Here is a 17,814-nt window from a genome sequence, read left to right as displayed (position 1 = left end):
ATGGCCACGTGTCCACCTCTCATTTCAAGAAAAGCTCTTGCCTATGAGAACTTTGTCAAGGTAATTCAAAGACTCAAAGTGCCATTTTCGAAGTAAATATTTAACAAAGCAAGAGAATATTAAGTTTTTCTGCTGTGTTTTTATGACAGGTGAGACACATAAGAATTTTCCTACTTGTTCTAACAAGAGTGTTATATTGATATTAGTGTTCTATTTGTACCAAGCTCTTCCTTTAATTCGGATCACGTGTTAGGTTGAGTTATATTTATATACATCAAGTCACTCCTCCTGCTGTCCACAGGAAGTGAGTAGAGACAATTGCTGTTTATAATGGTCCTTAAAGTGTAGGAAAGATGGGGGTGTTGCCCTCAGAAGTTCACTCTATTAACGCTAATCCTGTTTCTCCTTCTCGCTCATATATTTATGTGCCAGGTCACAATACCTTGTGCTTGAAGTCTTTGAGAAAAATCAGATATTACCCATTGTCTACAAGCGAAAAGGTATTTTCTTTCTTCTCCACAGAAGGCCTGTACCCACCCTGCAAGTTTTCTTTCTAGAAAGAACTGCTCAGTTGCCCCCTCTCAGCCCAGGGGTCCCACCTTACCCCCAGGGGAGCTTCCTAGCACACCTTCTTTCAGGAGGAGTAAGTGAAACAGTCAGGGCAGCCGTGTCACTGCCACAGCTTAACACCAGGCCTTTCCTGATGTTTTTGCTGATGTCTTAGTATCAAAAGGAGGCTAGGAGGTAAGTGAGGCTGAAAGCTTCCAGTGCTTTAGCCGTCCTTCAGCCTTCTCAGCACCCTTCACAGAGCTTTCCCCGTTCATCAGTATACCCTCAGGGGAAGCTCTGAAGGCAAAGTCATGTCATCTCAGCAGCAGCAGCTTCTCACTCTCATTTTGGTCTTGTGGGGTTCTCTCTCTCTCTCTCTCTCTCTCTCTCTCTCTTTCTCTCTCTCTTTGATGGATGGATGGGTGTTAGTGATGAATAGGCACATAGCTCAGTAGATGGAGGGATGCATGGTGGGCGGAGTATGAATGGTTTGATAGATGTGGGGATGGGTAGATGCCTGGATAGATGCATGTATGCCAAGGTGCATAAATTGATGGGTGGCTCCATGGGTGCATGAATGGATCAGCCAGTTCTCTAGTCCTACATCTCACCACTTTCCTTCCACTTTCCTCCCAGTATCTCAAAATTAATCCTCCGCTGTCCCTCACTTCCAAATCAGGTGCACAGCTCTAACCACTGGACTCAGGACTCCATGGTTCCCTCAGTTCCCTGACCAATGTGGAAATGGTGGAATGCACACGTCTGTCTAGTACACCAGTTTCCATAAGCCCCTCCCACGCGCCCACTTAGGGTACAGTCTCCCATGACTGAGGGCACAGGGTCCTGTGCTGCCCGTGGCCTTGCAGCTGTGACTGTGCTTTGCTACTTCCCCTCATGAGGGCCATTTGGGGTTCTTGCTGCAAAGGGGAGATTCTCCCAAGGTGCCTGGGCCTGCCAAAGCTGCCAAGGTTGCAGTTCGCAGGCACTGAGATGCTCCAAAGCTACTGTCTTGTGTTTAGCTCCTGACATGCCCTGATCCTGAAACATGGGAAACGTTTTGGTTCCATCAATGCTTCATCAGACTAGATCCAAAGAGGCATTGGTGGGCCTTGCTGCCTCACTGAGCTCTTGGGGCAGACTGCTCAGTTTCGCATCCCAGATCCTGTGCTGACAAGCCCCTCTTTGGGGGTGTCCTACAGTTCCCACCATCTTCCCATGTCCCAAATGGACACTCTGTCTTTCTCCTCAGACCACCAACCTCTTCTATTCTACTCCATCAGGAATGGAAGAGAAAAATACAGATGTGGGACTTGGAAAGAGGCCTGTGAACCAATCATGGCCATTATCAAAGTCATTAAGGGCACTGTTTGTACAGAGGAAAACAGCTAGAAAAGAGAACCCCAGTCTCTTCTCAGAGCTTTCTCTCCCAAAAACAAGATGAGCCAGCCCTAGCCAGTTAAAAACCTACCAGATGAGCAAGAGCCAGAAATATGCCTGGTCTCCTTTTCATCACACGTTCCCCAGAGCTGTCTTTAAATTTTTCTCTGGTGTGAGAAGCGCAGTACACAGGACACAGGACCCAGGACGCAGCCAGCCAGGAAGGCCTAGAACCACCCTGGCAGGGCCTCTGCAGTCTGTGCCTGCAGGGGTAGCCTTGGCTGTTTTTCTCACCCGCCACCTGGGAGAGAAAACCAGAAGGAAGGACGGAGCTGGCTGGGCCTTCTCCCCAGAGGGAGCATCAGGCTGTCTCCAGGCTGCAGCCAAATGGAAGAGAAGCCAAGGAGCTAGCCTCAGCCTTCTCATGTGCTCATGGCCATGCTGGATGAGACGGTGTCCCTGCTGGTGGCTGGCGGAGCAGCACCCTTCCTCCTCCTGTGGGAAGGGAGAGGCACCCACATGCCCGTCGGAGAGTCAGCACGTCACATCCTACAGTTCAGCAGTGTCTTCCCTGGACTCCTGCTTCTCTTTTGCCACCTCCAACATGCTCCTCTGTGGAGCTTGTTGAGGACTTGCCTGATCACCGTGCAGATCACAGGTCCCACCGGCCTCCCCTGCACTTTTCTAGCTTCTGTTCTTATTTTCTTCTCTGCCACAGTCAGGATGGTCTTGTCATGTCCATCGGTGATGGCCACCACCTTCAAGTGTGGAGGATTCTCCAAGATTCACGATGCCCTTGGCCAGCCCCGTCTCCCTGGGCAGCCCCACCTGGGTCTGTGCCGGGTGCATCTATCTGTTCCCCTCCCCTCCCAGCTCCCTGGTGTTCTGACCACACATGATTCCTTTACTCTTGCCTCTTTCCTCTCTACCTTGGTGGTGGTGTCTTCTTCCTACTGTGTTCGCCCCCTCTGTTCAGACTGCTGGTCAACCTCGAAGCTTCGGGCCTTCTCTAGAAAGCCTCCCCAGGCCCTGGAATTGGCCACTTCCTCCTCTGCCTCCTCTCTCCTCTGCTGAATATTTATCAGTCATAGGACCTTAACTGTATGGTACTTGTTTGTTTACCTTTGTCTTTCAACTACATGGCGAGCTCCTTAGGGGATAGGATCATGTTTTATTCATTTTTTTAATTCCTAGCTTGTAAAATGGAGCTAGGCATGCACTCTTATGTCCTCAGTCAAAGGGAGGGAAGGGGGCTTGTATGAATGAATGTGAGTGTGCTTTTAAACTGTAAATCGATATAGAAAAGTCAGTTATTGTAGTGTCAATGGCATCCCACTACAATACATGGCATCTGTAAGGTGGGTTTTGGTTTTTGTTTTATTTTTGGTGTATGTTTATTTATTTTTAATAATTTTTTTAATCATTATCATTTTAATTTATATTTCACATCGTTCATTTTTTTTACAATATATGCTTTCTCATCTCGGTTATAGTCCCCATGAAATTCCCACCACCAATTCACGCGTGTACCATCACCATAGTCCCTGGCGCTCTTCCCACCCATTTGGATCCTATTCCCTTCTGCCCCCCTGCAGAATATCTCTGGTTTATAGTTGCTTACTGATTTTGATTTTCACTTTGTTATAATAACTTTGTTTCTGATCCCTTATTTGTATCCTTATTTGTATTCCTCTTATAAGTGAAGCCATCCAGTATTTTTCTTTTTCTTTCTGGCTTATTTCACTGAGCATGATCCCTTCCAGCTCCATCCATGTTGCTGCAAATGGCATGAGTTTATCTTTTTTGAATGCTGAGTAATATTCCATTGTGTATATGTACCACATCTTCTTGATCCAGTCATCTATTGTGGGGCATTTGGGTTGTTGGAAGGTAGGTTTTTGGATGAAACAGATGGCCACTCTCTTGAAAAGGTGGAGGAGTCGGAGAAACAAAAACGGTGCTTCCTCCAAAACAAAGACTAAAGAATCTTACCTCAGTGTTATATCAAAGAGCTTGGAGTTTTGGACATGCTAACAACAAACATTAGACCAAAGAATAAACCATAAAACCACAAATCAGAATTTTGAATGTGAGAAGCAGAAACTCCTGTGTTGTTTCTCCCATGGGGCTGTTTTGGGAAAGAAAAGTGAAGAGAACACTTTGATATAGTTTATAATTCTAAATACATTTTTTTATGGTTCATCTTCACTATCATGTTAAATAGATTATAATTTTGAAACAGTTCAGAAATTTTTATGGAGGAAGAAGGGAGATGAGGCAGGAGGTATTCATTTCTCTCAGGGCATCTTAGAGAAATAAGGCAAACTACTGAGGACATTGAATTTGAATCTGATTTTGAATTCTGTTTCTACCACATCTTTGCTGGATGGTTCTCTAGACAAGGGCTTCTCTAGCCTTCTAGGGTGAGGAACAAGACACACACACACACACACACACACACACACAGAGAAAGAGAGAGAGAGAGCACGCACCCAGTGAGTCACACACTGACACTTTTGTAAAATATAATCAAAACTAAATTACTAGTAAAACAGAAGAAATCATGCAAAATACAACCCCAAATTTATCATTACATGTAACAGATATTCTGTTAAAATTTCAACACATTTACTCTCAGTTTCCACACTTGCTGCAGGTCAGTAAGCAATTTGCAAACTGGCTCCTGTTCATTTCTAGAGTTAGGCTTTGGATATTTTCAATAACAGACATTACAGGAATGGAAAAGCTAGTGGGAGCAAGGGCACTCATATGCAAATCTTATAACAGGGGAGACCATGAGGCCATAATGGATTAGAAAGTAAATACATTAGATGAAATTCAGATGGTGAAAAGCTCTTTTATCTGTGAATCTCCTCAGCCTTCTCTCCCCAAAATAAAGTGAATTCTTTCATCCTCTTAGAGAATAATTGTCTTCAAGGCAGAGGCTTAAAATTGATCCTTCATTGCGAACAGTAGGGAAACCATGGATGCTGACGTCAGGCCAATAAAATTAATAAGCAGCATGACCAGCTTTAATAAATTTCATTGGTGCTTTACTCTGTCATTTGAGCACAGAATGAACTGTTATTACCACTGAGCTGCAAACCTCTCATTTTGGCTTCAGACGACCACAGCTGCTAATGCAGGGCATGCTACGATAGTTTTCAGTAACTGGTGTAGGGTCAAAGTATCATATTTAAAAGACTTAATTATGATCAGTGGGGGAACAAGTTGTGGCCATACAACTTTGATCTGCTCTTGAGAGTGGCCTTCAAAAAGTTGGACTCGTAACGATCTATTTTCTCAACAATTTCCGAAAACAAGCGGCTTTTAAAATCTAGTTTCTCTACCATGAGCTCTGAGGTTTTGAACTGCTTTCAGTTGGAGATGGGCCACCCTTTGTTGGACGGGGGCCAGGGTTCTTTGTCTCTCACCCCAGCTGAAATTCTTCAAGCCCCTTAACTCAATCTTTCCCTCATGAAGAATCTAGTATCGGGTTTCTGCAAATGAGCGCGCTTTGCACTTGAAGTGAGAAAAAAGATTGTTTTCTTGTTAAATGCGTCCCACCCTTCATCAGGCTATCTGTGTGAACTAGGCCTGTCCGTGTCCTTCTGTTTTACTTTTTAATTTCATACTATCCAGATCTTTCTGGCCTTCTATCCTTCTTAATTTTGAAGACATTGTGTCCTTTTAAAGCAGAGTATGCAATGACTGGCAGCTATAAACCCTTAATGCAGTTTAAATATCACCACATTCTTTTGCACCATGTGGAATTTCATGAAAACATCAAGGACTCATTTATTTTTTCGAGGAACTGTAGGTTTGGTTTTAGTGTTGTTCAGTGTGCTATGACATCCACCCAAGCCGTTAGCATTTCTTGCCTGGCCACTCCAGATCCTATGCAGACTCTTGAGCCCCTATGATTGTTCCATTCATAAAACAAAGGAGACGAGGTCTTACATTGTGGGGTTTAATGGCAACTACGCTTCAGCCATGTGAAGCTGATTTCTTAAGGGATGGCCATTTTCTTGAGAAGATGTTACCACAACGACTGTAAAAAGAAAAAAAAAGTTTATGAACATCAGGTCCTGCATGACAATGAGTTTATTATTAAAGAGCTAGAATGGTGAGTTGTTTGATGCTGCCCCAGAAAGTTAACAATGAAGCCCTGCCCGTCTTACCTGAGCATCCTACAGAGCAGGAGTGCAAAGGCGGATTATTAAAAGATAAACAATTATCTACGACTCTTGAATTTCTGTTTTGCTGTCTGTGAGTCGTGTCTGAAATCTCCTGTGTTCCCAATGGGTCGCTGGGATGCAGTCCAGGGCTGGGACTTCCACGGCCCAGCAGCCTCTGCGCGGGGCTGCTTCCTTCAAAGGCTGCAGAAGGCTGCTTGGGCCAGAGCCACAGTACATTGTTCTGCCCAGGGCAGGGGATTGTATTTATTTTTTTATTTTACGTTATTTCAGCTGTTTTCACTTTTTTCTTTATTGTTTGCTTGCCTCCTACAGAGTGCTTTTTGCGAGCATTGCAGGGAGAGAGGGGAACACTGAGTTATGAACTCTAGCACTCGGGACGGAAAGCTCTTTTCCCCTCTCTCAGCAGTTCAAATAGCTTCTAAGTCACGTACGTTTAACCCACTGTGGGTCTGAGCCCGCATCAGCTCTGTTTACAAACTGGCTCTGTGTTAAACCGTGTAAAATCCTTGCAGATTTTTCTGTGGCTTGTTAACATAGCCTGCTGGTAGCGTGAAGTGAATTGTGTGCTTATTTTTTTTTTTAAGGTTTTCTTTCTAAATTGGTATTTAAGGGAGAATTTAGTTCTGCACTTTAACAATTGATAGCTTTATGTTTAAAACAACTCTGTTACTTTCTGCCCACTTATATTGAGATATGATTTGCATGTAACATACTTGTTTAAGGTAGAAAGCATAATGATTTGATACATACATATACTGCAAAATGATTACCACAGTAAGTAAATGTTCATCACCTCACACAGTTACAGTTCCTTTTCTGTTGAGAAATGTCGTGAGTTTTATTTTTCTGGTGCCCCACTTTGAATTTGGGAGTATCTTTTATCACATGAATTAGTCAAGGAAACTCCAGTTGGACTTGTTATGCAAAACTCTGACATTTTCCACAGCTGTAGTCATTATATTATCCATCTAAGGAAGCTCTAAAATATTAAATAAATCAGTGTACACCATCCTCTTTTCCCCTTGCTATAAAAGGCATTATCAAAACAAATAAAAGATTGTATTCTCATAGTAGAGCTAGCGAGCATGTTAGTATGGTAAATAATGACTTGAACTTGATATTAAAGACACATCTTACGTCACTGAAGATGTCTCAGAGAATCACAGGGATACTTAAGACCTCTTCTCATGATTTCGCAGGATTATCTTGACTGCATACGGGACCAAGCAAAACTTCCTCTGGGGACGGAAGAAAGTTCAGCCCTTTTTGGAAACATAGAGGATATCTACCACTTCAATAGGTAAGTTAACACTCGCAAGATTATTCTCATGGGAGAACATTACAAATGTCTCTGAAATGAATGCAGCCTAAGAAAACATTCCCCACAATCCTTGATTCAACTTACAGATTTTTGTGGGCTACCATGCCAGGAACTCTTCCACCCAGCAGCATATTTGCTTTTATATGAGTCTTACATTTTTTCTATATTCCATTGCATCTACCCTCCAGGCTCAAAGACAAGAGCTCTTCCCTGGACAGAGCAATCACATCTTCCTTCCACAACCCAACATGAACAGCACCTTCTAGAAGTACATGTTTACTTAGTGCAGTCCAGCCTCACTGCCACTGATTTTTTCTTCAAATGTTCTGCCTAGAGAATGGGCAAGGCACAGTATAAATCAATAAATACTTTGTCATAATATATATTTATTCAAATTAATTAAAAGTATTGATTTAACTCCAACATGTATTAAGTACCTACTATGTAGCAGGCACTGGGCTCAAAAATTACCGTAATGAACAGAGCAAACAGGGATCAGGATTGGATCAAGTAAATCAACTTTTATAATGTGAAGCCTCTGGGAAGACAAGGTAATGGGCAGGTGAAAGAACAGGTTGTTTTCCTAATATCACCGTTAACAGCACAGATTTCTGGGCTCATATCACAGTTGAGCCGTATATATATTGTAGGGTTAGTCCTTAAATGATGTGGAATAACCACTCCTTACTTTAAATCTGCTCTCAGATCCTCCTTGCTCAGTGAAACTTGGCATTTTGCAATTTCTAACAGACGATATGATTGACTTTGGGATAATGTTTGTGGTTTCCTTCCTCCTCATACCTATTCACACACCTCATGGGGAAGATCTGTCTGTTTTGTTACTATTCTAACATGCATTCAGACTTTTTTGTGGACTGAATGAATGGAAACAATAGGGACATCGACTTCAAGGTTATTGTGTCAAGGTTATTGTGAATCTCAGTGAGCTGATGCACAAAGTTCCTAGCTCACTGCCAGCACAGTGTCAGCACCAAAATAATATCCAATGATCGGTCATTTTGCTACAGTAAAATCCCTATATAAAATTCTACAATGCCCTATCAATGGGGTACTCAACTATAATGCAAATTATAAATCCTGCCCCTCTTTGCTTGCTGAAAATGGTATAGGTGAGCTCCGCAGAAACAGGATCCACATCTCACTCGTCACCTTTGAATCCCTAACACCTAGCAGGAGCCTGACCACTGGGAGGCATGTTTGCTGAATTGCATCAGCACATGCTTTAATTTTGAAAGCCTGGCATGTAAGAAATGTCAGTGCTGCAAGGTCTCTGTCGTTTAACTCTGTAGACTTTGTGAACACCAGTTGGGATGTTCCAAGATAGTGGTTCTCAACCAGGCTGTCAGTTGAAATAACCACTGCAGTGAAGTGAATTTAAGATTAATACCAGACACGTTTGTTGAAGAAGGTGTTCAGTGCCAAATGACAGACCTTGACCCAGGAGACTTGTCAGGTTTCTCTGAGTGACTGGTCCACGCTCAGGGGTTTGGTCTTAATTTTATAGGTAAATCACGTGCACAGAAAGAATACATAATTGTTCCTTTACAAAGAAAAGCCTTGCTTCCCAGTTAATTTCTAACATTTTCAGTTAACTAAAGGAGGTGGGTTTCTAGCATTCTTGGTTAATTGACAAAGGAGAAGCATGATTCACAACACCAAAGCAGTCCCTTAATTTTACAAAGTCAACAGTCAGAGCTGTTTGCATATGGGAAGAAGTAAGGACAAAGGTTTCTTATTCTTTTTTTTTTTTTTAATAATAAATTTTATTTTTATATTCCCCCATACAATTGCAAACGCCCCATTCTGACCCCAATCCTTCCCCTCCCGCCCCCCACCCCCAAAAAAGTGTCTCTGGTTCATAGTTTTTTGTTGATTTTGATTTTCACTTTCTTATATTCATTTTCTTGGTCCCTTATTTAGGTTTTCTAGATTCCTGCTATGAGTGAGACCATCCGGTATTTTTCTTTTTCATTTTGGCTTATTTCGCTGAGCATGATCCCTTCCAGCGCCATCCATGTTGCTGCAAATTGCATGTGTTTATCTTTTTTGAATGCTGAGTAATATTCCATGGTATATATGTACCACATCTTCTTGATCCAGTCATCTATTTTTGGGCATTTGGGTTGTTTCCAAAGCTTAGCTATTGTAAACAGTGCTGCTATAAACATAGGGGTGCAGGTGCTCTTTGGAATTGATGTTTCTGTGTCCTTTGGGTAAATACCTAGGAGTGGAATTGCTGGATCCTATGGAAGCTCTATGTTTAGTAGGTCCAGAAATCTCCACACAGCTCTCCATAGTGGTTGGACCAGTTTGCACTCCCACCAACAGTGCAGAAGAGTTCCAAAGGTTTCTTATTCTATACAACACCCTATGGATGTGAAGCTGCACCCAGGTCCTTATCTCGTGCTGTTTCTTCCAGCAACATCTAAGCACCACAGGGGTGATCTTGCTGAACCTTTCCAGATTATTTTTTGGTTTTTTGTAGTTGTTTTTTTTTTTGCTTCTTGCCTGCAAATAGCAACCATTGTGTTTGCCACCAGTCTCTGAAGAGGCTGTGCAGTGTTGTCAGCGAGGAGACATTTCCAGCAGAAAGTAGAATTCTTCTCTTAATTTTTTTCAGTCCACCTGGAAAGCTCTTTTTTAAAAAAATAGCCCCACAAATTCTAGTCATTTGGCCTGTGGTGGGGCAGGACATCAGAATTTTTCAAAAGGTCCTTAGATATTTGTAATGTGTGGCCAAGGTTAAGAAATATTCTCTACAGGAAACAAACACAGAAAGACAATAGAGACAGGGCATAGAAAACTGAACCAGGACTGGAGAATCCATATGCTTGTTAGTAGAGTCTACCTGTTCACTATTGATGTGTTAAAGCAGACCGCCTTTTGGTAGTTGCTGATGGTAAAATCCTCTGAACTTTTTAGTAGCTTCCCCTTTTAGTGTTTTCCCACTAATGGCACTGGAATTCTAGAAATGGGGAGGCCAAATGATGGGAAGCCCTTGACCTAAGCCTTCTGGTGGTTTGGCTGTAAGTTGATGGTAATGACTGTTTATCTAGTGTTTGCTTCGTGCCAGAAGCCATAGAGTTTTATGTGCTGTATCTCTTTATATGCCTCATCCTGGCTTCTCTGACTCCAGCCCCAGCCATCAGCCACACTCCCTCCTGTGTTCCTGTGATCCTGGGGCATACTCCACAGGGGGGGTTTGCTCCCTGGACTTTACAGCTTCATGTTTCTCCTAATTTAAAGAAAGATAAGGCTGGAAGCCCTTTGACTCAATAAGAAGGGATCTCGGCTGTACAGTCTGCAAAAGTGAGTAGGCTGAGAAGAGCTTTACGTTCTTGCATAAGCTCTCTGCTCTTTTTGTTGAACAAGGAAGTCAGACATGTCTAAGACAAACCTGAGTCGAAGTAAATGAGCACCCTAAAGATGACACGTCAGACATCGGCAGTGACACAACTCCACACAACCGTGTTCGTGCCTGTCCCTTTTGTAATCACATTTATATGCACAAGCATCATCTTACTTAATTCTCTTACCAGCTCTCCTGGGGACACAGGATGCACATTGTATATACTTCTTATTGACAAGAAATCAATTGGAGAGTAGAGGAAGTCCTCTGCTCAAGGACAAAGATGTGAAATTAAATTTAGCCTAATGTGAATACGTGATTTATCAAATCTCTCTTGGTATTGGTATTTTCTAATTTTATTAATATTATTAGTATCATCATCATTATTTTAAAAAATATTTTCTTGTTTAATTTTTACAGTTGAATTGTCTGTACTGTTTTGTCCCTATTCATTATTTCCTTTCTCTTAAAATGGGAGCCTAAATTTAGAGCTTCCACATTTCTTTGTTACAATGTATTTGGTTAAATGAGAGTACTGATGTGACTTTTTATGATAATGCCTCTTATGAATCCTTTGTTATCTACCCTATATCAATTGATTTCAAAGATATGACTATCTGGCAGATGTATGGTTGGTGCTTGAAATAAAATCTTTAAAGTTTCTATTATTAGTTAAGGTCCAGGTTTTCAACATAATAATATTACTTTGACCAACTAACCAAGATTTAAATCTCTAAAATTAAAGAGGGCAGAAAGGAAATGGTTTATACTGAACTGAAAAATTCAGCTGACTGGATTCTTTTTTCAGGAAATATTTCTAAAATACAGAAAAGCATAAAGTAATATGATAAATGTCCATAAACCACCCCCACTCTGTCAAAGCCTTTCCTTGTGCCATATTTGCTTTAGAAATTCCCTGAAGCATAAGGAGATTACATGTAATTGGAAGAGTACATGTAACTTCTCTATCCCCTCAAATTGAATTCCACCCTGTAGAGAAACATATGCTGGTAAACCAGTTGTCCAAAGGTGAGAAAAATGGAGAGGAAATTGGAATTTATAATGTTTGCCAATTTTAATGGCATAAACACTTCCTCAACAGCAGATTTCAAGCTGGAACTTGGAAGAGATGTGCATAGTATGTCAGTATAATCTGGCCCACTCTACCACAAAAACTCTAACTACTATCCAAGATCTTTGTTGACATTATCATATATGTGGACGTATTTAAAATAGGTAACATGGTCATGGCGCAAATTGTGTCAGCCTTTTATAAATTTTTCACTCAACACTGTTTTGAGATGCGTAGTTCTATGTCACTTGTTTTAACTGTGATATAATATTCCATTGAGGTTATTACTGTTTTGTGGAATGATGGTGCAGTAAGACTGGGCAGCTCTCTTGTGGTTTATCACTTAGATTTCTCCTGTGGATTTCTGCCTCATACTCACTGCCCATTTTTTAATCAGGGTATTTCTTATTTTTTTTTAAAGATTTATTTATTTATTTATACAAGTGCTGGGTACAGTCAGAAGTGCGGGAGGGTGAGAGAATTCACCAGAGCCAGAGCGGGGAGCAGAGCAGGCAGAAGGATCGAAGTACACTGCTGAGGGGAGCAGCGGGCGGCAGGAGAGGTCTGCGCGCCATGTGGGACCCTCACCCGGCAGCCAGGGATCGAACCAGCGCTGCGGAGGCTGCGGGCAGCTTCGCAACCCAGCGCTCAACCACTGTTCCACTGGGGAGGCCCAAGGGTATTTCTTTTTCTTGCTGTGGTATAGGAGTTCTTGGTAGATTCTATCAAGGTATTTGTGTATTGTGTGTATGATAGACATCTCCTGGAAGGAGACTTGCCTTTCAGTTTTATTTTGCTTTCTTTGAAAAGAAGTTGTCTAATATATGTTTGACGACAGTACATAAATGTGCTTTTTATACTCTGTGAATTTTGGTTGTGTTAAAAAAATGATCTCCTGCCCTCTGGTAATATACTTTTTTCCTAAATGCCTTAAAATGTTGCTTTTCACATTTGTCCTTATTTGTATTAAAATGGATGGAAGTATACGGTATATGATAGGAAATCCAAATTCTTATTTTTATAATCCTCACCATTGTTCCTGTCATACTTGATTGAAAAGCTAATTTGCATTTCCACATTCTTTCTAAGCTAATTTACATTTTCACATTCTTCCTTCTCTATGTGTGGTTCTATCTTGAAGCTCAGTTTTCTGTCTCATCAGTCTCTTTATCCATCCCTGCCCTAAACTACATTGCCTTCTTATTTAATCCATCATTGTTCTTCTTGCTGGCTTTGACGTCCTTAACTCTGCGTTTTTATTAGTTTGTCAGGTTTTGTGAATAAGTCCTTTGGGATTTTTATTGAAATTGCACTTAATTTATAGGTGAATTTTGGCAGAATTGACACCTTTACAATTCTGAATCATCCCATCTGTAAGCATATATCGCTTTAATCAAGCTTTTTTTTAAAGTCTTATAAGATTTACAATAAAGTCTTACAAGAATTTCACCATCATTTTATATGTGTAACTTTAAAAAAAATTATTTCCTCTGATGTTATTTTGACTAGAATATTTTTTCTGTTTTTTAGTGAGCTATAATTGTCATCTAAGAATGCTTTTTATTTATGGGTATCAAATATGTATTTGGATATGTTGACACATATCTGACTGTCTTTCTAAATTGTCCTTCAGTTCTGGTATTGGTTTACAGATCCTTTCAGATTTGCTATGTAGACAATGGTATCTGAAAGCAAGGAAGATTTTTTTGTCTCCCTTTGAGTTGTTCTACCTCTTATTTTTTTTTTTTTTATGTCTTATTGCTTTGGGTAATGTTCCCATTCAGTGTTGAGTAGATGTTGGTGTCTTTATTTGATTTCTTACCTTAGGAAGAATGTTTTAACTATTTAACCTTAGAGTACAATGTTTTCTATGGAATTTAAGTAAACACTTGCTCCTATTTTGCTAAGATTTTATTATGAGTGAATATTGAATTTTATTGAATGTTTGACCTGTCTTTTCTTATAAAGAAATTTTCTTATAAAATTTTCTTATAAATTAATTTTCTTATAAAGAAAATTAGCCTATGATTCTTCTCTTATTCACAGAGTAGTAAATTATATTAATAGGCATTCTGACTTGAATCATACATACATTACTGGAATAAACCAGTATGGTTTCTGGTCATGATGTTTTATATATTTATGTACTGATGAGTTTGATGTGTTTGTATTTTTAAAGAATTTTTTCATACATGTTCATAAATGACAGTCATTTATAACTTCTTTTCTTGTGCTGTCCTGATATATGATGAGGTTTCAGTTTTGGTATATGTTTAGGTTTAAATTGTTATATCACAAAATCTCCCAATATACAATGTCATAAATTACAATCAAGACTTTATTTTTGTTTGCTTTTTTTTTTAGCCAACTCTCTCTTTCTTTCATAATCCCTAGATATTTAAGTCTCTGGTTTGGTGTCTGGAATAAATCCTCCAATGATCAGAAAATTAGGTCAGTCAAAAGAAACCACTCTCCCCATTTTAACTTACCCCTAAAATCTAAAAACTTTTTTTTCTGGTAACCAAAGATGTGCCAACTGTTTGATACAGCATCTGCCTTTTAAATAGAAAGGAGTTGTCTGAACTGAAATGTGAATGTTTCTTTAAGTTTGAAGAGTAAGGATATAGAGACCATTCCTCCATACTGAATATCTATTTTTAAGTTAATTCTTAGCAAATGAATCTAAGCTCTCTTTCTCAAAAGGTGAGAGCAAAACTTTTCATTTTTCCTATAACACTTTCTCTTTATTCCATATACCATGTTGAGTCACTGCTGTGTTAAAACACTGGGCTAAGTCCAGTAATATAAAGATGAATGACACCACTGCGCACCCGAGGTAATAAGTCATATAATTAAGGAATGGACGGTATTGCTTTGAGAGCTCCAAGTTTTGTGTAGTTAATTTTGTCTGAGGGGACTAATAAAAGCTTCACAGAGAAAGTACCATATGTCTTAAGCAGAAAAATTATTTGAGCCATGCTTTTTTCTCTTTTTGAATTGTTATTTAGAAAGTGAATCATGTGATATATAAAACAGCTAGGCAGTGACAGGAGGGGCTAGTTATCTCCTCTTAAAGAGCATTTCATTTTCACCAAAATTGTCTTTAACACATGATGGTAGAAAAATTTTTATTCACACAATTTTTAAAGACTTTTCCAGCCAGTGCTAATATATTGGTGAAGTTAATAGAACACTTGGTCCTGTTAACCTCACCCATTTTCTTTTCCCACAAGCAAATGTACTTCTGTGGAAGCAACAAGTTAAAACGTCAGCTGACCTCATTAGGTGGGTGGTGACAGGAAGTGGTGCTTGGAGTCTGTTGCAGACAGGAAGCGGAGAGGCCCCGTTCCTGATTTTCAGCAATATGAGGCAGCAGAATCAGTGGTTTCTGCTTTCAAGGTCACATCAGTGGTCAGAGAAAACTGTACATGTAAAAATGGTCTGTAAAGGAAAAGAGTTTTTTCTGTAGTCACCCCCAAACAAGGGACTTGAGCTCAACCAAGAAATTTTAATTGTGTTCTTTCTCATAGTCATACTCAAAAAGGAGGAAATATCTGGAACAATTACTCAGGGAAAAGGGAAAATACCCAAATCCTGAAGGTAGGATAATCTAATTTTAGCTTTGAGTAGAAAACACAGTCCGTGAATTACCCCTTCTGGCCAGTGTGCTCCAGAATTGTGGGTGCACATTGTGTGTTATGCTGATGCACTGAAATTATTTGGTCCCCACCCCAAGAGGTCATAATTCTAGAAGGACAGTCCTCTTTCTGGTCTTTAGGAAGTGGCTTAAGCGCCTGATAAACCACTTGCCATGACCCCATCTGTGCTGCTATCGGACATGACCTACTATTGAATGGTTAGTGTCTTCCTGTGTCTCCCACACCCCATTATTCACTACACTCCAGCCACAAGTGCTTCCTTTCTGTACGTCACATAAGAACACACTAAGTTCATTTTGTCCTGGACACACAACTGAGTCCTTTAATGACTTCCTCTTCCCTGCTCTCAAATATCACCTCCTTAGAGAGCCTTCCTTGACTACTCCAACACTTTCCTGCCCTCACCCAGCCTCATTCGCTATGACTTTGCCTTTGTAATTTATTTCATATCACAAGTTACAAAGTCATATTATGTTATTTTTGCTTTGATTTTCAGTAGAACCAATTCTTTTTTTATTTTTCACATCACCATTCCTTTATAAGCATTAATACACCATGGTATGTGCTTTTCTATTGTAATTTCATTTAGTTTCTTTTCTTTTAGCAAAATAGGTTTTTAAAATTTTATTTCATTATCTAAGAACACTTACAATGAGAACTACCCTCTTTACAATACGTCACTGTTAGGAACAGTGCTGCTCAGGAATGGGAATCTTTAGAACTTGTTGGCTTGAAACTTTACCCCGTTGACTAGCACACCTCCATTTCCCCTCCCCCTAGCCCCTGGTAACCACCATTCTACTCTCTTATTCTGTGAGTTTGACTATGTTGATACCTCCTATAAGTAGAATCACATAGGATTTATTTTTCTGTAACTGACTAATTGTACTTAGCATAACCTGCTCAAGTTTCATTCATGTGGTTGCATGTTGCAGAATTTCCTTCCTTTTCAAAACTCAGTAATGTTTTGTTGTATGCACATGCCACATTTTCTTTATCCACTCATGGTTATTTAGGTTGTTTCCATATCTTGGTAATTGCAAATAGTGCTGCATTGAACATGGGAGTGCCAATATCTCTTGAAGATCCTGATTTCAGTTCTTCTGGATAAATACCCAGAAGTTAGATTGTTGGAACGTGTGGTGGTTCTATTTTTCATTTTCTGAAGACCTTCCATACACCTTTCCATAGCAGCTGCACCATTTTCCATTCCCACCAACAGTGCACAGGATTCCAGCTCCTCTCATCCTTACCAACACTGTTGTCTTTTGTAGGATGTTGTGTTTGTTTGTTCAGAGATTAACACGATTGGAATATAAGCACCAAGGATACCTATATTTAGTCCGTGTTCTTTACCCCATAACCTCAGTAACTATAATAATGCCTGATACACAAGACTTTTTTTTTTCTTGGATCCTCATAGTCACGTAACACAGTGGGTAAATGCATCTAGGACCCTTAATGGGAAGTAGATATTGTTTACCTTTTATTTTTTTCTGATAAAGATATTTTTCCTGTCTTTTTAAAAAAAAAATTTCATGTCCTCACCATCTCTTATAGCCCTTTCACCCTTTCTCCCTCCCTCTTAATCTCAAAAACCTCATTTATTTATTAGTCTGCTAGTTTTTGTAAGTATTTTGCTTTGTTGAATCATCCACTATGTAAATAATATTTGTTTTTGTCATTCTGACTTGCTTTCCTGCATATAATTCCCTCCCACACCTTCCATTTAGGTGTGTACATGGCAACATTTCATCTTTCCTGTGACTGAGTAGTCTTCCATAGTGTGGACAGGCCACAGCTTCTTGATCCAGTCCTCTGTCACTGGGAAGTTGGGTTGTTTCCATGCCATAGCTATTGTAACTAACACTGCAGCTAACACCGTAGAGCATATAATGTTTTGAGTTAATGGTTTCATGATTCAATCTGGAATAAATCTTTCAACAGACATATTTAGAGTAGACTGCAAGATGGGTGCTCCACGAGCCCTGATACTAACCTCAGCTCTGACCTTTAATTATTGACTGTGTTACCTAAAGTAAGCTGCCTCCCTTTTATGAGCCGTGGTTTCCTCACCTTAAAATTAGGGTCTGGGAATCAAAGATCCCAGTTCTGTGGTTCTTGAGCAATGAATGCTAGTCATCCATGTACCAGTAAGCCATCCCCAGAGCTGGGTGGCTCCCTCCAGACACTTCCGCCTGCCAGTACGTCCACTGTTGGGGATAGCATTTAGCACACAAGGAGTTAAATGTTGCCGAGGACCATTT

The 17,814-nt window shown here is 40.2% G+C and overlaps 1 protein-coding gene across 4 annotated transcripts in view; it reads left to right on the top strand.

Annotated features, from left to right (window-relative positions):
- PLEKHG1 (pleckstrin homology and RhoGEF domain containing G1) overlaps positions 1–17,814 on the top strand; it is a 197,203-nt gene that overhangs the window by 140,298 nt on the left and 39,091 nt on the right. For all 4 annotated transcript variants that reach the window (XM_054697956.1, XM_054697957.1, XM_054697958.1 and 1 more), the window contains one exon: positions 7,325–7,425. In XM_054697956.1, coding sequence (XP_054553931.1) covers positions 7,325–7,425 — 101 coding nt within the window. The remainder of the gene's footprint in view (positions 1–7,324; positions 7,426–17,814) is intronic.

This window comes from Talpa occidentalis, unplaced genomic scaffold (genome assembly GCF_014898055.3).
Source record: "Talpa occidentalis isolate TD23 unplaced genomic scaffold, MPIMG_talOcc4v2.1 talOcc4.2, whole genome shotgun sequence".
Classification (NCBI taxonomy): domain Eukaryota; kingdom Metazoa; phylum Chordata; class Mammalia; order Eulipotyphla; family Talpidae; genus Talpa; species Talpa occidentalis.
Note: the sequence above shows the minus strand (reverse complement) of the source record. Positions and strands in the feature narration are given on the sequence as shown.